This window comes from Schistocerca americana, chromosome X (assembly GCF_021461395.2).
Source record: "Schistocerca americana isolate TAMUIC-IGC-003095 chromosome X, iqSchAmer2.1, whole genome shotgun sequence".
In the NCBI taxonomy this organism is placed as follows: Eukaryota; Metazoa; Arthropoda; class Insecta; order Orthoptera; family Acrididae; genus Schistocerca; species Schistocerca americana.
In genome coordinates, this window is record NC_060130.1 from 761,517,001 (window position 1) to 761,543,221 (window position 26,221).

The 26,221-nt window shown below is 35.5% G+C and overlaps 1 protein-coding gene across 1 annotated transcript in view; it reads left to right on the forward strand.

The window, feature by feature from the left end:
- LOC124555196 (dedicator of cytokinesis protein 3) overlaps positions 1-26,221 on the forward strand; it is a 448,693-nt gene that overhangs the window by 391,539 nt on the left and 30,933 nt on the right. Inside the window, exons 24-26 of the mRNA XM_047129040.1 lie at positions 4,353-4,494; positions 4,861-5,030; positions 15,517-15,732. Coding sequence (XP_046984996.1) covers positions 4,353-4,494; positions 4,861-5,030; positions 15,517-15,732 — 528 coding nt within the window. The remainder of the gene's footprint in view (positions 1-4,352; positions 4,495-4,860; positions 5,031-15,516; positions 15,733-26,221) is intronic.

Genomic DNA, 26,221 nt, shown 5'->3' on the forward strand with positions numbered 1-26,221 from the left:
AAATATCCCTCAAGTAAGCACTTGTTTATGCAATGGGTTAAGGGGTAGAGAATGCGGCCACACACTTTTTTTAGCAGGTTGCATGATATGCCATATATATCTAAGCTATCAGATGATTTCAGTTGTTTTATGACCCCTTGTACATAACTAGGCAATACTTCGGAGAAGGTTACCATGCTTGTATTTAGTGACTGTCTACCCCAATTTTGGGAGAGTAACTCTGATGGACTAATGTCTGGTTTGATAATTGTGTATCCTATTTCTTTCACTGAATTAATAAAAAACTCATTGAGTGTTTGTGGTGGGATATTAATTTTGTCTTTTTTAGTATCTCTGGCAGCAATGTTAATTACTTTCCAAGCAGTTTTGTGTTTATTGGTGGAATTAAGTATGCTGTTGGCATTGTAGGTTTTTTTGGCTTGCAGGATGGCTTTTTTGTATTCATTCCTGCATTCCACATAGGCTGATTTGGCACAGTCAGACTTCATACTATTGTATATGTTGTACAGTAACAAAACTTGTTTCTTTAGATCTGTCAGCTGTTTAGTGTACCATATATTTTGTCTGTTTTGAGATCTGGATTTGTGGCTGCTGTCCATTGTTTTGATTTTCTTTATGGGAATGCTATGGTTAAATAGGGTCAAGATGGATTAAAAAACCTATCAAATATTATTTTGGCTGGCAGGTCATTACTTGATGTGTAATGTCCATCGACACTACAATGGCCAAATCAGTCTCTGTCAGCAAGGGAATTACGAAATGTGTTAATTTTATCCTCAGTTATGGGTCTGGTAATCACAACTGTTGGGACAGGTCTGTTTGCGTTGCTCCTATTGAGGGGAATTTTACTTGCATAATTTAGAGATACGGAGTCATGGTCAGAGAATGGGAACACTACAACTTCGCATGTGTTTTCAGTGGTCTTGAAGTTTACAAAGATGTTATCTAAACATGCTTTGTTTCTTGTGGGCCCGTCATTAACATGATGTAAATTGTATTGTCTTAGTAAGTTTTCCAGATCTGCAACACTACCCTTACATTTAGTAACATCAAAATCAGCATTCAAATCACCTCCTATTGCAATATCATAATGTAGTCATTTAATATTACTTAATTCACTCAATAGCATGTCCATTTTTTCTAAAAATATGTTAATGCTTCCCTTTGGTGATCTGTACATGGATACTACTATTAGCTTATGACTATTAATGATTATACCCGTAACTTCAAAGTGCTGTTCATCACACAAGGAATTTAGGTCTAGTTTGGTTATTGTACAATTGAGTGACTGGTTGGAATAAATTGCCACACCACCTCTAATGTGCTCTTTCCTACAGTAGCTATTTACTATACTAAAATTGTCAAATTTGGCAACTGCAAGTTCATTCTCATTAGCCCAGTGTTCACTCAGACAAAAAATATCAAACTGGTTATCAAGACCAAACTCATTTATAATAAGTTCTTTATCTTTCAGTCCTTGAACGTTAAGGTAACATATTTTAAGATCCATGCTCTTATTGCTTACACACTGAACACTATGGTGATTGGTTTTCAAATATTTTTCAGGGATTATCTTTTGGATTTCTGCCTCTTGTTGCCTTTTACTAAAAAATTGTTCACTTGGAGTGGTAGCACATCTACTGTTGTATACCTACTCTTCCCTCCTTGTGATGATATTGTAGATAAAGCTGCTACTAGAGGAATTGATGGAACTGCTGTTATGGTGTCTGGAGGCACTGTTGTGGCATCTGGTGACTGAGGAGATAAGGTGGTTGCTTCTTCTTCTGCTGCTGTTGAATCTTGCTGGTGAAGTGTGATAGGTACTGCTGCTGCTGCTGTAGGCATTGTTGTGGCAACTAGTGACAGTGGAGATTAGGATGTTGCTTCATCTTCTGCTGCTGTTGAATCCCGTAAATGAAGTGTGGTAGGTACTGCTGCTGCAGCATTTGTTATGTGTGTAGGTACAATTGCTGCTTCCACCTCTACTTCTACTGCTGCAATAGAAGTAACCATTTCTTCAGGCTCTGTTTGCGTCAAGCAAGGAACTGGAAGAGCAGCAATTACTTCTTGGTTGTCAGATGCTTTCAGTATCATGCTGATGTTTTGGCACAGAATCTTCTTGCCTCTGTTATTAAGGTGCATGCCATGTCTCGTGTAACAGTCTCTTTGCAAGGAGTCCATACTTATAAAATATGCATTTTGGTAGGCCCTGCAAATCTTTGAGTATTGCCTGTTTGCTTTTATGATTTCCACGTTCACACATGACCATTCCGAAAGGTCATGCCTATGTGGAATTCCGACTACAAAAACTGATTTCTCTCCTGTTGAATTTAGTATTGCCTTAAGGTTTCGTGTTGCACTGTGGAGGTCGTTTTTATATACATTATTGGCTCCAGCTATGACGACAATATGACGATCATTTTCAGTTTCTATGTTTCTAACGAGTTCTTGGAAGGGTGCACCTGGTTTGACAATACTAGTTGCTTGTATACAATGACTGTAACGTAGTATTTTTGTGATCTCACGTCCATGGCTATCAGAGAATATTTTCACTTTGAGTTTGTCTTCACGTTTATTGCGGAAGTTTCTGCTCATGTGCTTGTCACTATATAGATTCGGCGTGTTGTTGTCGTCACAGTTTTCCATGGATTCCACATTTATATCTGAATCTAGTGCATGAAAACGGTTTTTTGTTACCACAGTAATTCTACAGTCACTGGGTTTCACACGACCAACCCTTTTTGGCGTAGTAAACATATGTTGCCTTGTTGTTTCTGCCTTTAGGCCTATATCCACTTCAGAGCACTCGTTTATTGTAGGTAGGACACTGAAACTGCTTTTATTGCCGCGGTTCGTTCCATTCGTTGTATTTATCACCTTTTCGCTTCTTTCTTCCGTGATCATGCTAGTCCTGTGCTCCCAGTTCTGTGTTTTACTTGCTTTGGCGATCAGGATATTACACGCCTTTTTCAGTTCGGCATTTTCATTTTCTAAATGCGCAATGTCCTGCCTTAGTACATCTACAATTAATTGCAGGCTTGATACACGTTCATTTAGCTTCACTATTTCACTGTTATAACTTACGTATGTTCCGTTTTTCACCACACAACTATAACTTTTGTTCACTTTCTCACTATAAACAACTGTACCGGACGCCATGTTTAAAAAAAAAAAAAAAAAAACTTTGGTGAGTTATTTTTAGTTCATCAACATACCTTTATATTCTTAGTTAGCATGTAGAACCAATGGTAATTTCTTATTTTTATAGTCTGTAGCTGATCATCCCTACCAATAAGTAACTCTTGCATCAATAAGATAGCAGTATAAATGATTGTTGTACATATTTCACAAAAATAAGGTGATAGTATCACTTAAAAAGTATATTAAAGGAAAAAGTTATTTTGTTACTCTACAATTTGGAGGAATTCAGTAAGAAGCGCTATTTAGTTTGAAGTCATTAATATGTTCTTTATGGAGTACAAGCAATGGAAAGACTAAAGGCAACCATTCACCATATAGCTAGAGTGTTGGGTAGGAGGCAGGTACAAAAACAACACTAAACTTTTAGCTAAGTTTAGAGATCCATGTCCTTCCCCATGCTGCTAAATTGTGTGAACACTGCCACTTGATCTGGTTGGACATTGCTGAAACAACATTGTTTCCAAACCATAGATGATATACAAGAAAACTGATTGAAAAAAAAAATTCACACCATCCCAATGAATGCACTCCAGAAAGCATATAAATAATGAAAGAAACTTTGAAAATTTTTTGTTGTCAGAGAATGGGAGTGCTTTGAACAAAGCCTTAAGTTTAGTAAGCTAAAAGGTAAAAATTTTAAAGTGAAATTGCAATAAATTTTGAATGCTCTTCACATTAACGTAATTCCCCAGCTGTTTTGATAATTATTTATGATTTTTTAAATGTGTTAATTATTATTTTTCATCTTGTATGTTGTTATAGTAATTAGTGGCTTTGTGTTTCTGTTTTTAAAACATACCTTATTTGATATATTACTACCCCCCCACCCTCAAAGTTTGTATACTTATGCATAATGTTTTATGTAACACAATTTTGCTAATACTAGTTCTTGAAGTTAAATTTTTACATGAAAAATTACTAGAGAACATTTAATTTCTGAATTTTTAAACTATGCTCACTGAGTAACTGGGATTACTTTGTGTATTCTCAACCTTTCACTGTGAACACTCATTCATTCAAGCATATGAAGTCATTAAGTTTGGAAAAAAGTAGTAAACCAAGAGGTGATGCTAGCATTATATTTTATTTATTACTTGACACTAGTGATTTGTTTCTCATCAATGATTCTGTATGTGTGGATGTATTTTCAGAACAAACTGTTTATATATCGAGGTCTGGAATATGAGAGGATAGGTGCTTTTACTCAGAGGCTGCAAACAGAATTCCCATCTGCCCAGATCCTCATGAAAAACACACCACCTGATGACACAATTATGAATTCAGATGGACAATGTATCCTTTTAGATTTCTACATGAAAAATTGTAACAGACATTGTTGTGTGATATTCTGCTTGAGAGTTATTTTTATAAAATACTTTCACTTCTTATAAATCGTATATTGAAATCCTTTTGACAGCTGTGTTTCACTTTGTGTTATTTTCCTTGTGTCTATTTTATTGTTGCATTCTGAGGCATATTCTTCCAGCCAGGCTGCCCATAGTGCTAACAGAATATAGCTGTGTGTGTGTGTGTGTGTGTGTGTGTGTGTGTGTGTGTGTGTGTGAAGCGGAATATCAGTGGAAGGAATTAAATATTTATTTCCAAAAATGCAAAAATTTAAAGAATATCTAGCTATTATAACCTTGACTGTGATAACAGACATACAGATCTGTAATGTAAAACCTATCCCTGAGGAAAATCCATTATTTCCACCAGGAGCTGATATACCAGAAAAAATTTCCAGTTTCTATCAGGTTAATGATGTTCGCACCTTCCAGCTTGATCGACCTGTTCACAAAGGGCCGGTGGACAAGGAAAATGAATTTAAGGTGTGTAATGAAGAGTGTTTAATCTATTAAATCATGAAGCTATGAAATGTTGTGACACCGTGTTTATGTAGTTGCCGGAACCTCCCTGGAAATTCTACTTTTATATAAAGTTTATCCTTTTTTTCAACTAATGAAACAAAAGTTATTGTGGTTGATATTTTTGAACTCTGACTTACAGGATTTTTAGTTGTGTGGTCACATACCTCTAAAATAATATTTCTTCAAACCGTGCTGCATTCCAGTAGTTAAGAAATACTATTGACACTTTCAAGCAGTCTAGGTTGTAATCAACATGTGGCTATGGTAAAAGTCTGAGTTGATAGAGTCCATTATTCATGGTGCATTTGACAGGTGATTCAGATTGGTGCTAAAACATGTTACATGTCTTCTTCAACATTTTTTCTTAGCTCCTGACATACAGAGTCAACATTCAGGGCTGCTGTCTCTTGTATACTCGGTCCAACACTTCTGACTGCCATAAACTACTGTATCTCTTCCCTTACTACCTGGCATATGAGAGGTGAGGCCATGGTGATCTCCCAAAACTGCCATAGGAATCACATTCAGGAGTTGGCCTTTGTTCTTTCATCTGATTCTTTTCTGCTGCATTTCTTCAATGTGCTGGCACTGCTTGATGAATTCTTATGATGTTGTGCCATCCTTTACCAAAAGTGCTTCATGTCTTACATCAAATGTAAGATTTTGTCTGTTTCTTGGATTCACAATGTTGCATAGGGTTGTATGTACGACTGTGTCATTTCCTCATGACACTAGACCCTGTTCTTCAATTATTCTTCTGCTAAGCAAACTTGCTGTAGATTGTCACCAAATGTTTTCAAAATGGTTTGGCCTGGAATCTGTCCCAGTTATTCAGCTTTTCTTTGTTGTTCTGAAGGCACTGCTGGGCTGTGCCATCCAAATAAAAGTACATGTTTGCAAAACACATGTTACCTCATTTATTGTATTTGGCAACTCACTTGAATCCTTTCAGCCATTTTGTCAGGTCATGGCCAGCATCTCTGTGAAACACTGGTGGATACCTGATGTGCAGCTGAATTACTGCTGGCTTGGAATTCGTTGGTCTCCTCAATATATGGACCTTGAGCATGATGCACTGCTGCTATTCCAGTTCTTGTCCATACAGTTGACAGCTTTTATGTTGCCTGATTCAAGCCACAATGATGTAGATATCTTAAAGTTCCTGACATCTCCACCAAACAATGTGACATCATAGTCACAACCAAGTTCAAATCCAAATGCAGGGTCATAAATGAAGTACAACACTTACCACTGAAAGCACGTTTAATAACAGGCACCAGCATTACAGCCAGATTAGAACTGGATTCATGGATAGAAAGTGTTGCTATTTGTACAAACATAGAATACTCCAGAACATGCTAATGTTCAAAACATAATAAGTTGTGAGAACCTTCCTGAAATGATAACTACTAAATAACAGATCATTTCTGGTGATGGGATTTCAACTGGTGATGTGCAGCACATTACTTCATAAAGCAAGCAGCATGCCCCATGGCAATATAAAAAGAATGCCTACACGGGGGAAGAAATTAATTAATTGTTTGAAATAACTGCTCTTTGTATAGATCTTAGGGCTGAAAAAAGCTCCAATTCTTTCAGTTTGTCAGTATTAATGTCTGTAGTGGCTGGATGGGAACAGAAAGAATAGGAGTAATCATTAATGTCATTTTGCTGCAGTAGTGATACAGATTGCAGTCCATTTAGCATTTACCATTAAAATGTATTTGAAAAGGGTCAGGTGTATCCTGTGAGTAATGGGTGAAACTGAAAGACCGTCTTCTAACATGTGAACAATTTTTGAACAATTACATCACATTAATACTTGTGCCATAGATCATGAATACAACATTACATATTGATGTGGAATGTGTCAGTTTAACATAAGTTTTCTTTACACAATATAATTAATTAATTATTTTTTTTACTGTCATTACTTCAGATCACATTCATATTGTGATTTACTTTGACTGGGGGGCCATATACTTATCATATTCCACATAATTAGCTGGGGTACCATATACCTATCATATTCCACATATCTTTGAAGTAGTGCAACATGTCATGCAGAATAATCCTCCATCAGTTATTGTACAAACTAATACTTCAGATTTTAAAGTGCCTCCCATTGTAAGCTGCAGAAGGCACATAGGTTACTGTGTAATGCTAATTTAAAACAGGGGGCTTTGACAGATACTGTGTTCAAAATGGTGGATGTTAATAATGTAATGGGAACGGAAGCATGTGTCTGAGTGTATCAAAAAGATCTTTTTCAGATTCAAATCCTTATAGACACCATTAGTGTCAACTACACAGTAGACATGAAAAAATGTGATGTGGAGTCAGTAGAAAATATTATGGGGGCTTCCAAGAGTATTATGTATTAGTTGACTGCATCTGATGGACATGTTTATGAAACATAATGTGGCAAATGAAGGAGAACATTTCTTTTCTTTGCCCAATAAAACAAACTCTTTATGTGTGTGTGTGTGTGTGTGTGTGTGTGTGTGTATGTGTGTGTGTGTGTGTGTGTGTGTGTGTGTGTTAGATGAATTCAGAAGACATGAGACCCCTTTGCTAAACCTTATATTAAATAGTGCTGAGCTATTCCCAATCTTACATGTGGTGTAAATGATGTTTATAGGCTTCTGTTGCAGTGGCCTGACAAACAGAAGAGTAAGTTTTATGAGGACTCTGCATATAGTTCACTCAGCTCGGCATTTTTGGCACTGCACTCATGGGGCTATACTTATTATTTGGATTAACCAATCTTTACACATCCCATATATTTGAAAACCATACTAAATATTTTGCGGGATGTAACTAAATGTATACATTGGTGACAATGGTATTTGTATAATGAGTTATTTGAATGTCTGTGTTATGTTTGCTTTGAAACCTGGATAATAAGTGTGAGTAGGCAAGTTAGAATGTTGGAGGAGAATAAAGGTCAAGCAAATGAAGATAGAGTTGAGAACTTTGTTGATTGCAAGGCCTCTTATCTCCAGCCCTTGCTTTCAATCCTTCTTCCTTATAAGAGTGGTTAGGAAGGACTGCAGATATATTAATAGAAAAATGAAGACAACTCTACAATTCCACACTGCAAACATGATAGCACTGTACAGATTGGGCAGTTAAGAGGGAGCAGGGTAGCAACTGTTTCATTTTCATTTCAGTTCACAACACCTGTTTCCTATTTTCCTTGATCCACTGCTAAACCATTATTTTTATCTTTACAGTTTTTGAACATGTGTGTGAGATTTTATTTGTTATGATGTATTTATCCATATCATTTAGCATCTGTGACTTACTTGAGGCATTATGTACCTATGAAATTTTAGTAGCCCTTAGTGTGTCTAATTTCTGACAAATCTTTGTGTTTGTGGAGAACACAAAGTCAAACAACTGCATAAAAATAAGGATCCCTCTATACGAATTGGATAAACAATTTAAAATGCAGAGAAGAAACTAGAGAATATCAATATCAGTACTGATTATGTTGTTTTCTAATTGCAGCATCGAGACATTTGTTTTTACTGCATTTTTGTTCTACTAATCTTAATATTTGTTTATTTCAGTCCAGTCTTCAGCTTACTGGGCCATCTTCAGAAAAACACTGTGGCCTGGCAGATGCCAGCATCTAATTATTTCCCTACGGTGGCCCAATAAGCAAAAAATGTTTCAAAATAAACAAATATTAGTAAAACAAAAATAAAATTTGTTTGTTTTTTAATCTTAAATATTAAACTATTCAACCAAGATGTGACAGAAGAATTCATAAATGTAATGATTGCTCTTTTCTTGTCACATAATTTTAACTTGTGTTGAGTGGGTGTCCTTTAGTTGTATTTATCAGTTATCAGTATCAAGATGTGGTTTCTACTTTTGTTATTCTAAGGTGTCAATCAGAATATCCAAGTAATATAATTTTACAGGAAATCTGAAACATTCCATATCTCATGTCTCATAAAGACATACATATGTACACATGCACAAGAACACAAGCATACACAAACAAAAGCTAGCTTGAAAACTTACAAGTATAATTCCCCTGGTTTTGTTGCAAGGAATGCTCTAATATCAGTTGTTGTTTTGCATTTGCTGAGCTATTATTCACATATGCCCTTCTACCAATTAATATCAGAAGCATCCAATTTTACATCTAACTTAAGTAGTGAGATTTTGTCACATAGAAGAAAGCTTTTTTGTCTTTTTGTGTTTAGTCTCATATACTCATTTATTGATTTTTTGCTTGAATTGCATATTGGGAATTGAGTTCTAGAAAACTATCGACTGACAAGAAAAACCATTATACACTTTTGTCTTTGTCTCAAAACAAATTATTACTTATTGGCCCATTTTATTTATACAATTCCTGATGTTGCACACTTCTCTCACAAGTTTTGTAGAATAACTACAGCTGGTGCCATGTAACAGAGTAGTTTTTCTCATAAAGACTATATGGTATATTTTGGTTTGGCTGAGTAATGGGACAACTGTCTCCCTACCAGGCTTTCTACTATGATCTAATGAACAGTGTCATGAAATACAAACAGCTGAAGCTTTATACAGTAATTCATAAGTGCCTCTGGGACTTCAGAACATATCTGTGTAGTATTTACAAATGACACAAAAAGGGGTACATCAGTTGATTCAACAAATGTCGGCATTGTCATTTACTCTTGCCTAAAATTGCTCAATGTATCACCATCAATATCAGAAACTGTCCGCCCTTGGTAGCTAAGTGGTCATTGTGACAGAATGTCGTACCTCACGGTCCGGGTTCGATTCCCAGCTGGGTCGAAGATTTTCTCCACTCAGGGACTGGGTGTTGTGTTGTCCTTAGATTAGATTAGATTAGATTAGATTTACTTTCATTCCAATTGATCCGTAGTGAGGAGGTCCTCCAGGATGTGGAACATGTCAGAAAAACAACAATACATGACAAATATTTAAACTAAAACAAATAAGCTAATGTACCATTCCACAGGTCCCAAGTGGAATGATCGTCATTTTTTAATGAACACTAAGAGTCATTTTACAAATACTATTGCACTGAATTTAAAATAAAAAAGTTTTATGTTTATTTATAAGGTAAGAAACATGTAATACAACTACTGTAATACTTATTTACAATGAACACATTACTGCACTGAAATGGTGCAGAAGTTAGATTATACTTACACACACACACACACACACACACAAATTTTCAGTGAACACATTACTGCACTGAAATTGTGCAGAAGTTATGTTGTACTTATATACAAATCAGTTGGTTTTCCTCAGAAATTCATCAATGGAGTAGAAGGAGTTGGCCACCAATAAATCCTTTAGGCTTCTCTTAAACTGAATTTCATTGGTTGTTAAGCTTTTTATGGCTGCTGGCAAGTTATTGAAAATGTGTGTTCCTGAATAATGCACACCTTTTTGTACAAGACTAAGTGACTTTAAATCCTTGTGAAGATTATTCTTATTTCTAGTATTGATTCCATGAATTGAGCTGTTGGTTTGAAAAAGTGATATATTTTTAATGACAAATTTCATTAAGGAATAAATATATTGGGAAGCTGTAGTTAGTATCCCTAGTTCCCTAAACAGGCTTCTGCAGGATGTTCTTGAGTTCACACCACATATAATTCTTACTGCACGTTTTTGTGCCCGGAAAACTTTAGCTTGGCTTGATGAATTACCCCAGAAAATAATCCCATATGACATTATGGAATGAAAGTAAGCATAGTATGCCAGCTTTTTCATTTTTATATCCCCTATGTCTGACAAAATTCGCATTGCAAACAGAGATTTGTTAAGACGCTTCAGCAGTTCTGTGGTGTGCTCCTCCCAGTTGAATTTATTATCAAGCTGTAATCCCAAGAATTTAACACCGTCCACTTCTTCTATCTTCTTGTCATCATATGTTAGACATATTCTCTTGGGACACCCCTTACAAGTTCTGAACTGCATGTAGTGTGTTTTTTCAAAGTTTAGTGACAAAGAATTGGCTAGGAACCAGTGATTAATGTCTACAAATATTTTATTGGCTGATCTTTCTAAGACTACACTTGATTTGCTATTTATTGCAATGTTTGTATCATCAGCAAACAAAACAAACTTGGCATCTGGTAATGTTACTGATGAAAGGTCATTGATATACACAAGAAAAAGTAAGGGCCCCAAAATGGAACCTTGTGGGACCCCACATGTAATTAGTTCCCAGTTGGATGATGCCTGATAGCTTGATACATGTCTCTTTCCTAATAACACCCTTTGTTTCCTGCCAGAGATATAAGATTTGAACCATTTTGCAGCATTTCCTGTTACACTATAATATTCTAGTTTACTTAAAAGGATATTGTGATTTACACAGTCAAATGCCTTTGACAGATCACAAAATATACCAGTTGCCTGCAATTTTTTGTCTAATGAATTAAGTACATTTTCACTGTAAGTGTAGATAGCCTTCTCAATATCAGAACCTTTTAGAAATCCAAACTGTGACTTTGACAGTATGTTATTTGAGATAAGATGGTTATAAAGACGACTGTACATTACTTTTTCGAAAATTTTTGAGAATGCTGGCAACAGTGAAATTGGACGGAAATTTGATGCTATTTTTTTATCTCCCTTCTTAAACAGTGGCTTAACTTCAGCATATTTCAGCCATTCGGGAAATATTCCACTGATAAACGACTGGTTACACAGATAGCTTAATATGTTACTTAGCTCAGAATCACATTCTTTAATTAACTTTGTTGATATTTCATCATACCCACTAGATGTTTTTGATTTTAAAGATTTTATGATGGACATTATTTCTGTTGGGGTAGTGAGGGTCAAATTCATATTATGGAAGTTACTTGAAATGTCTGGTCTAAGGTAATCCATAGCAGCATCTACCGAACCTGACAACCCCATCTTTTCAGTAACAGTTATAAAATGTTTGTTAAAAAGTTCTGCAACACTATACACATCTGTCACCAATGCATCATTTACTCTTAATGCTATTTGTTCCTCTTCATGTCTGGTTCTACTGGTCTCCTCCTTCACTATATCCCATATTGTCTTTATTTTGTTATCTGATATGACTATCTTTTCCTTGTAATATATTTGCTTTGACATCCGTATTACAGTCTTTAATATTTTGCAGTATTTCTTATAATGTGCTATAGCATCAACATTGGAAATGTTTCGGATTGACAGATACAGTTTTCTTTTTGTTTTACAAGATACCCCTATTCCTCGAGTAATCCATGGCTTCTTTGTAGACTTTGCTCTAACCTTGGTAAGTTTTGGGGGAAAGCAGTGTTCAAATAAGGTAAGCACTTTATTAGCAAAAATGTTATATTTTTCATTCATGCCATGAGCACTGTAAACATCAGTCCAGTGAATGTCTCTGAGGAGTGTTCTAAAATAATCAATTTTTGGCTTACTGATTACCCTCTTGAGCTCAGATTTAACAGATTTTATATCCTGTTCAGTATTAACATTTAACAGAAGGAACTGCATGTCATGGTCTGAGAGGCCATTGACTATTGGTTTTGTAATATAATTTTGTTCATTTGACTTTTCTATAAAGATATTATCAATGGCTGTTTGTGAGCAAGTGGTTATCCTAGTGGGGAACTTTACTGTGGGAATTAAGTTGAATGATAGTGTTACTAACTCAAATAGGTTCTTATTGGGAGAGTCTTTAAGGAAATCTACATTGAAATCACCAGCAACCACTATTTCTTTGTTTTTGGTTGTTAAATGGGCCAGTACAGCTTCAAGGTGGTTTACAAACAGATTAAAGTTACCTGCAGGTGCTCGATATACACTTAATATTATGAAAGATTTTTTGTGAAAATCTAATTCTGTTGCACATGCTTCCATATGCTGTTCTAGGCAAAATTTATGAATGTCTATGTTCTTAAATTTATGACAGTTCCTGATGAATGTGGCAACTCCTCCTTTCTCCATTTCTGATCTACAATAGTGAGATGCTAACCTAAACCCTGTAACACTTAAAAGTTCTATACCAGTGGTCATTTCATCCCCATCAACACGCAAGTCTCCAAAGTGGCGTCAACTCGAAAGACTTGCACTAGATGAACGGTCTACCCAACGGGAGGCCCTAGCCACATGGCATTTCCATTTCCAATATCAGAAACTGAATTCATGACCTATCATCAAAACTGTTCCAGCTTTTGCAGACATGGGACCACGAGCACATTATCTTTGCAATTACCCAATATGATAATAATCTCCTGGAGCCATGGAGGCCATTACAGAAGAGGAGAGTTACGATGGGTGGGATATAAAATCCAGTGCTGGAAGACTGTGATAAAGACTGAATATAAGTGAGTCTGAGCATTCTCACATAGCGAAATGAAGTTACCTGCAGATGTTTCATTGATTTGTTTGTGCTGCTCACAAATGTTTCCCGTACATGCCACACAGTGTGGCTCTTTGTGTTGCAACAAGATCGTATCTCATTTAATTTCTTGTACTAGTCTTTAATCCATTAAACTCCTGCTGCTATCTACTATGAAATTTCTGCTGCAATGTCTCAACTGACTCACTTCTACTGAATCAAAGCTTACAGAGATCCTCTGTTGGGTAATCACTGAAGTATGTGTCTTAGCTATCTCTTGTAGTTGCCACACAGTCGTTTTGAAGCCCTAGAGATACTTATAAATAACTATGTACTTCAGATGGTGATAACCAAGGTAGAAAAAAAAAAAACTTTCCATGTGTAACCTATCTAAGAATTTACTTACATCACATAAAGTAGATGTTATATTCTGTGCTGTCAAGAAACTGAAACTAAGAAACGTCATACATGTATTAGAAGCTACTAGTGTAGGCCAAAATACAAAATTGAGAAACATTGATACAAAAATTAGAAATTGTTATTTAATTAACAGAACTTTTTGAAATCTAATAGAGGCATGTATGTCTCATGATCTGGGCCATATAAAGGGATAGTGAGATAGGCCCGAACCAACAGTGGAGGCACAGAGAGGGTGCTAAACTGATGTGAGTTCTCCTGCCATGTTTTCATATCTTATACCTTGAGCCTTTCTCTTGGCTTGCAACTGTAAATGCACATTGGTGCCACAGTGCCATTTCTGCTGTGTCTTTTTGCCCAGGTAACATCATCATACAAAAACAACTGTTACTGAAAAGATTTTTGTCATTAACATGATTTACATACACTATGTTCATACAGCTGTCACCTGCACAGTGTTCTTCCTGCTACATCACTACAGTATTGTAGACATTCAGAGACTGATGAGGTAGGTGCTGAAGCAAATGTGCTATGTGACTCAAGGCTTCTGATTTTTGTCGATTTCTGCTAACTGAGGAATGGCGTAATATGCAGTGGTGGTGCAATCAAAGAAATATGGTGGAGGGATTCCCCCCCCTCCCCCCACTCCAGCTACTACTTTTGCTGCTCCCAGATTTCAGTTAGTATGATCTGCTGTGTAAATTAAAAAAAGAATTCAAGAAAAATCCTTCTGTGGTTGAAAAATAATATTACAAGAATTGTTAGTCATTATGTCTATAGACAGCTATACTCCATTCATATAAGTTGAACCGTCATGTAAACAGATGTATGCTCTGTGACTGATCTTCATCAGCAATATAATCAATGAGTTTGCTTTGCCCAAAGCAGGGGACTGCAGAATAGGATTATAATGAAAATGCAAATTCTAAGCTGGAATATTTTCTCAACTATTCATTATAACTCCTTTCCTTTTATACCTGATTAATTATTTGTGCACTATTAATAAATTATGATGAGAAAATAAAATTCATTCTTAATTATACACCATCACCCTCCTGCTCCTAGTTCAGTGGCTAGAGAAGGCTGTATTCTACCTAGTCAGGCCAGTAGCCTGCTCACAGGCTGTGCAACACAGACTTGCCTCTTCTTATAAAACAATGTGCAGTAGCTACCATAAACCATGAGATATAAATATTGTTTTAGTTTCAATTGTTATGAAGTTTATATACTTTGTAATTATTTACTACAATGACACATTTAATTTGTTTTGTGCAATGATTTCATGAATATAGCCCATTTAAGTAATATTTTTCAACAATATTTAATTTTTATTAAATATGTTGTGAGAATTACAAAATTTGCGGGTGGGTGTAGGGGGGATAGTGGTGCACAGTTTTGGGAGTTCTGCCAGGAGTGCAGATCACTTCGGTATTGCTCTGATCAAGATAAGTCTAATGAAAATAACATCTAGTAGTATTTTTACCTTATCTTGCCCTTATGTGAAGATTAGTTATGTTACAGTGTTATGTTTGCTCTATGGAAATGTTACAAAATTCCTATTGCTTTGCCGCAGCAGATCATACTTAATAATTTTTTGTATTCAAACTTGCAACATTTAATAGTATGTAACTTCTTCCTCATGATTATATGAATAAATTTTATTTTGTCATTTAATTCTAGAGTCTATGGATAGAGAGGACCATACTTGTTACAAGCAGTTCCTTACCAGGAATTCTTAGATGGTTTGAAGTCATTGAAAAAAGAGTGGAGGAATTGGCACCAGTGCAGTTTGCATGTGAAACAATGGAAAGTGTTAACAAGGAATTGCGGCAACTTGTGAATCAGTATACTGCTGAACCAAAGAGAAATATCAACCCTTTCAGCATGAGGTTGCAGGTATGATATAGTATTTCTCCTCTAAAATTATAATGTTGACATTCAGAGAGGGAACTTTCCACTACAGTGATTGGCATCTGCACACAACTAAAAATGCACTGGAAATATGTACAAGTTCTGTTCTGATAAATGGAAATATGTACAAGTTCTGTTCTGATAAAGTAAAGTAAAACACAGATGGGAATAACTTAACTTGGAAAAGAAAAATCATTCAGAATTTACTGTAGGAATTTCCATGTTTTCTTTGCACATAATTTGCCATGTATCCTGTCAAACAGAACAATATTTAAGTGCAGAGAATGATTCAATATATAAGCTAAAATTAGTTTGACTGAGCCATTTGTACTTTTAATTTTTTTCATGTTTATATTTTGTATAATAAGTAAATGTTGAACATGTCATTGTATTTAGATTTCAGCAATGAATGATTGATAAAAATATTAAGAGTTTAATATAAATATTAACAAAAGCACAGAACAAAAAGTAAGATAGTTGCAAGTGGTCCACTTAACTTCCTGCAGCAGGTTAACAGTGTCATGTACTGGGGTTAACTGAACCATTATCATTAACTGGTTTACATTCAAAAACATTATACTTATCATAAAAAAACAGTGATTTTACCTTACTGAATACAATATACTGACATAAAAATAACAATAACAGAATAACAACAGCCAGAAAAGACTCATAAATAGCTAATACACCATGGATTCTCTCAGAGCGCAAGGAAACAATATCATACTTGGATAGCAAAGTAATCTTAATTGAAATGGTTTAGACAAATTCTTTCATCTGTTGACATAAATTTAGTTGTTCCAGTTATACTTATGTAAAATGAATATCTTTTAGGAGATGTAGGAAGATAGCAACATAATGTAATGAAGCTGCAAAATATGGATAAACTTAAAAAGTTGTAAAATCTGTGCTCTGGGCCTTCACAATCACAAAATTTCCTGAGGACTACACCACACTGTCTTCATCACAAGAAACATACTCTGGTTAAGATGATTCCTCATAGTTAAGACATCAGACTCTTGGTAGGTTGAGCAGTGTTCAGATGTGTAGTTATTATCTGCTCATGATGATAAGCAGCAGTAAAATTTGACTCATTGATTTGATAGAGGTGGCATAGTTTCACCAGTCAAATGCTATCAGATAGTGTTGAGCTTCAAAGATGTTTCTGTCTAGTAGTTCAATGCCACATTCCCTGAAACCATTGCACATATTTTGGTTAGTGAAGTTGAGGGGAAATGCTCTGCCCATCAGACCAGCAATATCATGGATTGTTATTGATGCCCCTGCACTTGCCATAAAATCACAGCATGCTGAATCATAGAATTTTTTGGAGGAAGAAAAACTCCCAAATTGTGGCTTATATGAGGTGGCAGAGTAATCAGAATAGTACAATTCTCTTTTGCACATGATAAATGGAGCTATGCTTATGTGGCATTCACAACTGTCCAAGATTATGAGCATAGGATGTTCTTTTGTTTGCCTTTCGCATTAGGTGATGTGCTGTAGAGCTGGTAAATGTAATTCACTCTTCATCCAGGCCAAGGTTAAGGCTTCATATTGAGAGCCAAATGGCTTACTGAGCAGTATGTGATCTTTCAAAGTTCACTCTAAGAAACACAAGTAATGGGAGTGCAGCTGTTCCTGAAGTGCTAATTATTGCAACCACTGCCACAAGTGCATCTCTTTCAACAAATTGTGAGGTATCAATATGTAGGGGAGGGAGGTTAAATACTGAGTAAAGTACAGTCACTCAATATGCTGATAATTTGGAAAGATGAAGCACCCCCTCCCCCTCCACACACACACACACACACACACACACACACACACACACACACACCACAATTATATCGAGAACTATTTATTATACAGAAACTAATTCTTCATCACAAAATGAGTACAGACACATACACTATTTCCTACTCCACTCAGCATGCCGATTCCCATTTCAACTTCTAACACCAATACCATTTGTATGACCACTAGTTGTGACAACAATGGGTCAACTACTTTAAACACATTTTCATTAATATGCACTTATACTCTGTCTGCTTATAAATTTAGCATTCAGGCTATTCTTATACCAGAAAACTATTCCAAAATCTCACTCAGCACTCTGGCCACAATTCTGTTTGGCAGGCTAGCTGCCATTTGACTGTTACACCAAAGATCTCTGTAAGGTAAAGATATCTTATAACCCCACACTAATTTATTTTTTCAAATTTGGCAAGAAAATTTGGAAAACAGAAAAAACAAAAACAGACAAAAGCTCTCAGGCAATAAAAGTGAATTCACATACTGACATGATGCACTAATTTTCCGTACAACCATTCAACATTATGGAAAGGTTAGAGAGAATACCAACATATACTCTCACATGCATATATACTCATGATAAATAAATCCATCTTTCTCAAGTGATTCAGTGTCCTTCAATTTTAACATGGCAAACAGAGAAAAGATAAAGTAGAGTTAACTATTAAGCAAAAATAATTAGACTTGAAACATTAGCCCCTAATCAGTTATCTTACACCTTTACTTCCAATCCATCTTACACTTTCATGTGCTCTGTATCTCCACTTCTTCTCTCTCTCTCTCTCTCTCTCTCTCTCTCTCTCTCTCTCTCTCTCTCTCTCTCTTTATGCACCTTTTTTCGCACTTGCACTTATGCACATAAGCACTTTCAAGGGTGTGATGCTAACCACTTGCAGTCCATAATAGGGAGATGGACTGCACGTCACATGCCCACACTTTAGTACAGGTAGTCTTGTTTGTAAACATCAGCGCTGTCTTGATGTAGTAGCTGTAGATCATTGCTCTCACTCAGTGCTGGCAGCCTGTGGTGGCAGTGGGCCCCGTGCATGTGCAGAATTGCTTCCAGCAACCCCTTATGTGGCTGCTGTGAGTGCATCCTGTGCTTGCATGATACAGTCATCTGTATTAAATGTTGCTATTAGCCCATGACATTTTTAAAATGTGCCTAAGCGTCTACTAACAGGTAACATAAGTTACACTTGTAAAGTTGTATTAAACGCCACTGTGCCCTAACTGTCATTACAACACAATAAAACTTGCAGTCTCTTTTTCTTCCAAAGTGCCCATTGTGTACATTCTTCCCTATTATCCATTGTTTGCATATTGCTCTTTTCTTTCAGTCTACCTGATATAAATCTGCGCTCACTCAGATTTCTTCACTTGTATCTGCAGCTGCTTCAGTTTGGTCTTGTTTTTGTAGTCCTTCATCCACATTTGCAAGTTTTGTTCTTGATTGTCACTTTCTAAATCCTCATATCTTCTCCTAGCTTACTAGATGATGATATCAAAATTTCTCTAAGTTCTCTTATGTCCTGCTGTTCTTTTCTGCTGACCTTTTCACAGTTCTTGAAATGCTTTCTTTCATGCCTCCTCCTGCTTTTCCTGTTGTGCCTTCTGTTCTTCCTTCTCTTTCCTTAGGAAATCAATGAAAGCATTAAGTTGACTTTGTATTCCCACTTCACTGATAACCTATCTCCTCCTTTTGTCACCCATGACATGACATTGAAGAAGGTGTGCCACTACATTTAACATCATTCCCAGTTTGAGCTATGATGAATAATTTTTAATTTTGTAATAGTTCTGTCTTAACAAATTGGAAACATATTGCTCATACTAAAGCTACAGAAAAGAATAATAAGGAATATGTGTACTGCCCATCCAAGGACATCATGTCGCCCACTATTTGAAAAACAACAGTTATTAACAATTCCCTCCTTATACATCTATGATATTAATCTTTCTACATAGCAATTTAGAGTTATTCAAGAAAAACTGTTTCAATCACTCATATAACACGAGAAACAAAGACAATTTTATGCTTCCCACTCATCGGTTAAACGTATATGCACAGTCTCCTCAGTATATGGCAATGAAAATTCATAACAAGCTAAAATGAAAGAATGTTCTGAGTATGAACCTAGAGACACTGAAAACAAAGCTATATGATATACTTGTCAAACGCTGCTACTACACTGTTGAGGAGTTCATGAAGGATGAACTGAACATTTGAGCAGGATAAATTTACATATAGTCTTGTGTGTAAATGTAGCTGTCCTTCACAAAAGGGAGGAAAGAAAAATGAAAGTTTATATTAATGTTAAAATTTTTTGTACCAATTTGGCCTAAGTTGTGTTATCCATTTTTTGATGTGTCTCCTGTACACTAATCATATGATTAGAAATTGTATGTTATGAGACGAATAAAACACTATTCACTATTCACTATTCACTAGTTCTTCAGTCCAGTTTGAATTGCCACTCACTATTTCACACTTCAAAAGTATGACTGTTTCAAACAAATATTCTACTGCACCACTGCTCTGCCTAATCTATAACTTTGTTTCTCATTATCTTACTTTTCCTTTATGAAGGTATGACATTAAGTCATGTTGGAAGCTAGAGACAATTCTACTAAATAGGCATAGATCTACAGTTAAGCTATTTATGTCACATGAAAAGTCATGCAGCAGGTGAAGAATGACTTTATTCATCCAAAGTATGCATGACATGTTTTGGATTTATTTTCATTTTCAGAAATCCAAGTGCAAAGATAGCACAAGGATACGAGTGTTAGCAGTTGTGTATGTAACATGAGATGAGAGACTACTTACACAACTGGTAATGCTCTTGTCTTGTGCTGTCTTTGCACTTGGATTTCTGAAGGTAGAAATAATTCTGAAACACGTCATGCATACTTTGTCATTCTTCATCTTCTGCATAACTTTTTGTGTGACCTAACTAGGTTAACTAAAATCTATGCATATTTACTTCCTGTTATCTTGAACTGTTATTGTTGTGGTTTGTTGCATCCTCTTCAGTGTTGAAGGCTGCTTCATGATGTCCTCATAGTTTTTTCCATCATCCAAATCATATGAATGCACTGAATTTATTCAGTTCACAGTTCAAAAACTACATTCATTTTAGCCCACACTGTCTCTCTGCTTGACGGTGGGTATCATCAAGGCTATTGATAGCACATGCTGCCAGTTCTTTTGCAATCTCTGTTTTAATTTTAACCTCATAATGTCAGTTTATTCTCCCCCACATACTCTTATACCAGAGACTGTCTGGTCATGGTTTCACTTGTAAGGTATTGTTGTGGGAGGAATAAATACCAGACAATCCAGTACCAAGTCCCTCAATATGATGCTCGTTCAGGAAGATAAATAACTCTTCAAATACCACAGCTATATCAAAAATCTTTATTATTTGTATATCACAAAATGAATACAAACACATATACTTTTTTCTACTGCACTATATGTACCCACTCCCATTTCAACTTCCGACAACAATAACATTTGTATGACTTCTAGTCACAGTAACCATGTCCCAACTACTTTAAAGACAATTTCGTTAATGTACACTTGTATTTTGTCTATTTATGCATTTAGTACTCAGGCTATTCTTAAACCATGAAACTATTCGAAAATCTCATTCAGCACTCCAGCCTCAAATAGGTTCGGTGCGCTAGCCACTACTCGACTCCTATACCAAACAACACCATAAGGCAAAGATACCTTACAAGACATAGCTTGTTAACATGCTCTGCAGTGTGTCATATTGAACACTACTGGCGACTCCCACATAGTGGATGCTGCTGCCTCTTCCAGCTTGTGAACCTGTATGTCTAGCAGTTCAAACCTGTCTTTTCATTTAAAGTCAGTTCCGTTTCATCAACATTGTGAGCCATTCCAGTTCAGTTGTGTCATCCCTTTCCCATTTCTTTGGTAAGTATTTTACAATCCCTTTTAGCAGATTCATGCATCTTTTTGTGGTTAAACCATAATGGATATCACAAGCAGTAATAATACAGAAAGTGTCTTTTCTCTAAGTTCTGTGAAAATTTCCAAATGTTTATTTGATGACCTATAATTGACAGTGTCAATTTCTAGAGCAAATGCTTTTCTGTATACTGTGAAAGGATACCAATGGTTGTGTCTAATATCCACAAGAAAATTGGTTTGTGATTATGATGAATGACTGCATCTTTCAGCAGTTATGGTGGATAATCTGAATGACTGGTGGTCCACTGTCTTATTGTTGACATTTTTGACACTGTAATTCATAGTATACCTAGTTCCAGTGCTAAATTATACTTCTATTTATGTATGATATAGTAAATACAAGAGTAGGCATAAGAGATGTTTTTTGTGGGTATAACTACACCACTGATCAGTTAACCACAAAATGTGTGTGTCAGTTAACCCTGCATACATTATTGAAATACATTGTGGAACAATAGTTATGTAGTTTCATGCTCCAGGGGGAAATTTTTACAATAAATCATAATTATGTGGAGTGAATCATTTTACATTCACATCGAATTCACGTGATTTGAAAATATGGCTACATGCTAAACATTTATACGTTTTTAAAAATTTTTGTGTATTATTATCATTAAATAAACAGACATGAGTTAGTAATTCCTACCCACCACCTTCTAGACATTACAATACTAGAGATTCTTCTAACACATATTTTATATCACCGGCAAGTGACAAAAATTTTTTGTTGCAGCATTGTGCACCCCTCTTTTGTGCTAAAGACAACCTTAATGTAGATTAAAGAATGTCATTTTTCCTTTTGGTATTATAATTATGTACATCATTGATCTTTTTGAACTGCAGTGGATTATTTATAATGAACTTCATCAGGGAATAAATATACTGTGAAGCAAAAGTCAAAATTCCCAACTCCTTAAACAGATGTCTACAAGATGCACCACATATTATTCTTACAATACATTTTTGAACAATGAAGATTTTCTTTCTTAGAGATGAGTTACCCCAAAACATTATACCGTTTGGTATTATTGAATGAAAATTTGCAAAATATGTCAACATGCTGATTTGTCCCTCTCCAACATTTGCAATGATTGTTAGTGAAAATGTGACATAACTAAATTGTTTTAGGAGCTCCAAAATGATGCTTCTTCCAGTTTAGAGCTGCACAAATATGAATATGTAGAATTTTGAAGTTTCCATCCTATTTATTATTTCTTCATCATGTGTTACATTAATCACTGGTGTACCCCTACATGTGCAGAACTGAATATGATGTGTCTTTTTAAAACTGAGGTTGAGAATATTCACAGACAACCAGTCAATGATACTTTTAAGAACAATAATTAACATTTCTTCTGTATGCATGCTTGGATTGAGTACTATACTAGTGCCATCTGCAAAAAGAACTAATTCTGCTTGTCGTATATTAGACAGAAGATCATTTAGATTTATGAGGAATAATAGTGGACCTAAGACTGAGCCTTGGGGAACCTCGTACTTGATTTCTCGCCACTCTGTGGTTCACACATGTTGCATAGATAGGTTGCAGAAAATACAAACCAGTGCTATTCTGTTATTCAATGCTTGTAAACTTTGGTGAGTGAACATCTAAGTGAAATTCTCAGTACAGCAACTCTTCTGAAATCCAAACTGTCATTTACTGAGGATATTATGGTTGCTCAGGTGAGATACTCTTCTAAACTTCTGACTAGACATAAATACCAACACAAATATAAAAGTAAAACAGCCAAAATTTGTGAAACATCCTGGCAGATTAAAACTGTGTGCCGGACCGAGACTTGAACTCGGGACCTCTGCCTTTCATGGGCAAGTGCTCTACCAACTGAGTTACCCAAGCATGACTCACATCCCATCCTCACAGCTTTACTTCTGCCAGTACCTCGTCCCCTACCTTCCAAACTTCACAGAAGCTCTCCTGCGAACCTTGCAGAACTAGCACTCCTGGAAGAAAGGATATTGTGGAGACATGTCTTGGCCACAGCCTGGGGGATGTTTTCAGAATGAGATTTTCACTCTGCAGTGAATTGTGCACTCATATCAAACTTCCTGGCAGATTAAAACTGTGTGCTGGACCGAGACTCGAATTCAGGACCTTTGCCTTTCGCGGGAAAGTGCTCTACGAACTGAGCTACCCAAGCACGACTCACACCGTGTCCTCACAGCTTTACTTCTGCTAGTTCCGCAAGGTTCGCAGGAGAGCTTCTGTGAAGTTTGGAAGGTAGGAGATGAGGTACTAGCAGAAGTAAAGCTGTGAGGCTGGGGAGTGAGTCGCTCTTGAGTAGCTCAGTTGGTAGAGCACTTAGCCGTGAAAGGCAAAGGTACCGAGTGTGAGTCTCAGTCCGGCACACAGTTTTAATCTGCCAGGAAGTTTCATATCAGTGCACACTCCACTGGAGAGTGAAAATCTCATTCTAGCCACAATTTATGTACAGATAATCTCACTTATGTCATTTTGCAGGTCACTTGATGATGTCAATAAGCCGAAATAGGCCTGTCATGTAAAATATTAAACACCATATCACCTTAATGCAGCTGGTTTGGAGCATTCATTTCCATAATGTCTTATACAAATGTATAGTATGCTGTGGGCCCAACAGAATGTAAAATCTTCTAGAATATATCACCATCTCAAAAATGTTGGGAAATTATGTCAGCAGTGAAACAAGTCAGTAGTTATTGGCATCTCTCATATCATCTTCCTTAAAGAGTGATTTAACAGTGGCATATTTCAGTCTCATTGGAAAAAATGCCTTGAGTTAGCAATGTATTATATATATTTCAGATAAGACCAGGCTTACTATATGGGAACAATTCTTTAGTACTCTATTCGGAACACCATCTAAACCAGATGAGATTTTATTTTTGAGACAATATACAATTTTCTTAATTTCAGAAGAAGTTGGTGATACTCTCATATGACTGAATTTTATAAGCGTTGCTTTTCCAACCTACTGCTGTGATTTTTCTCTTGAACTGTTTGCCACTATACTTTTTACTCTATTTAAGAAATGTTTATTAAATTTGTTTGCTACTCAGGACTCATTCAGTTCAATAGTGATGTTATCGTGTTCTGTGCCTTGTTATCCTGTCTCTTGTATCACTTCATTCCATACAGCCCTAAGTCTGTTGTCAGAATTACTGATTTCTGACATTCTGTGGATGTTAGTTGATTTTTAATAACTTTTTAAAATTGTAGTGTGCAACTACTGCATGATCTCTACTTATTGTTGCCAACAGACACATTTCTCTCTTCCTTTCGCAAAATACTTTGATCCTGATAGTGATCTGTGCTTTTTTATGTGGTTGTTTAATGTTTTTTTTTGGATTATCTTATGTGGAAAGTTAAAAATGATATGAGTTTATTAAAAATGATATGAGTTTATTATTGAATAGATTAAATTTTATGTTAGCATCTAGTTCATTATAAAACCATTCTCAAAAACATTTGTCCTACAACCATTAATTATTCTAACTGATTTCCACTATAGAGTATCAATGCTGTAAGCAGTATATTATTTATCCCAACTAGCTGTGCTTAATGACTAGAGAGAGCATCAGCATTTGTTACTGGATAAATAGTTATTTTCTTGTTTTGAGCTTAACCAAAGAAAATATAACATCAACCAGAAGAACACTTGAAAATTAGATGTGAAATGAAACCTTGAAAAAAAAGAGACTACTTCTTGAAAACAGGCAAACTACTACAAAACAAAAATGTGCAGAACTGATATACCAGAGGGAAAGCAAATATTCATCAAAACAATCACAGAATTACAATGTATCAGAGTTAATTTTTGCTGTATGATATATCTGGACCAATAAAAATCAGTCAGTCAGTTAATCAAACATAATTTTAATGATATCGTCACACACATAATTGACAGTCAATAACTAAAGGTCAAATGAAAATAAAAAAAGCAGAAAATGTATTTCAAATCTTATTAATTCAGTAATAATTAATAACACTACAGGTATCTCTTTTAACTACCAAAATATTAGCAGGTGAGTTGGCATGCTGCCAGTATAAGGTAGCAAAATTATCTAATGACTGAAATTTCCTTACTTGTTCATTTTTCATAGGATGACCAATTAGCTTCAGCCATTTTCTTCTTTGATATGTATTATGTTTTTGAATGTAAACCAGTTAATGATAATGGTTCAGTATGACCACTTGCAACTATCTTATATTTTGTTCTCTGCTTTTGTTAATATTTAGATTAGGCCTTTGATATTTTTATCAATTATTCTATACTGAGCACTCAATACAATTACATTTTCAACCTTGCTTATTCTGAAAACCATAAATACTAAAAATTAAAGACTAAAAATTGACTGTTAACAGTTATCATTAATGATAAGTGGCTTTATTGTATTTGTGCCTAGATAGGATGTAATTGAATATCTTACACACTATCAGATGAAACGCTGTTGCTTTCTCATTTTTACCTATTTCCTCCTGTTAATCTTTTATTGTATCCTTATTATTTATGTGTCTACACTATTAATTGTTGGTGAGTAATAGTTCTTTGCATAATGCAAGAATTAATGGTTATTTTGTTACTAACAGACATTTTCAGTTGCTGAATATAGACAACTAGATAATTTGTAGGAATATCTAGTGTTTACTTGCAG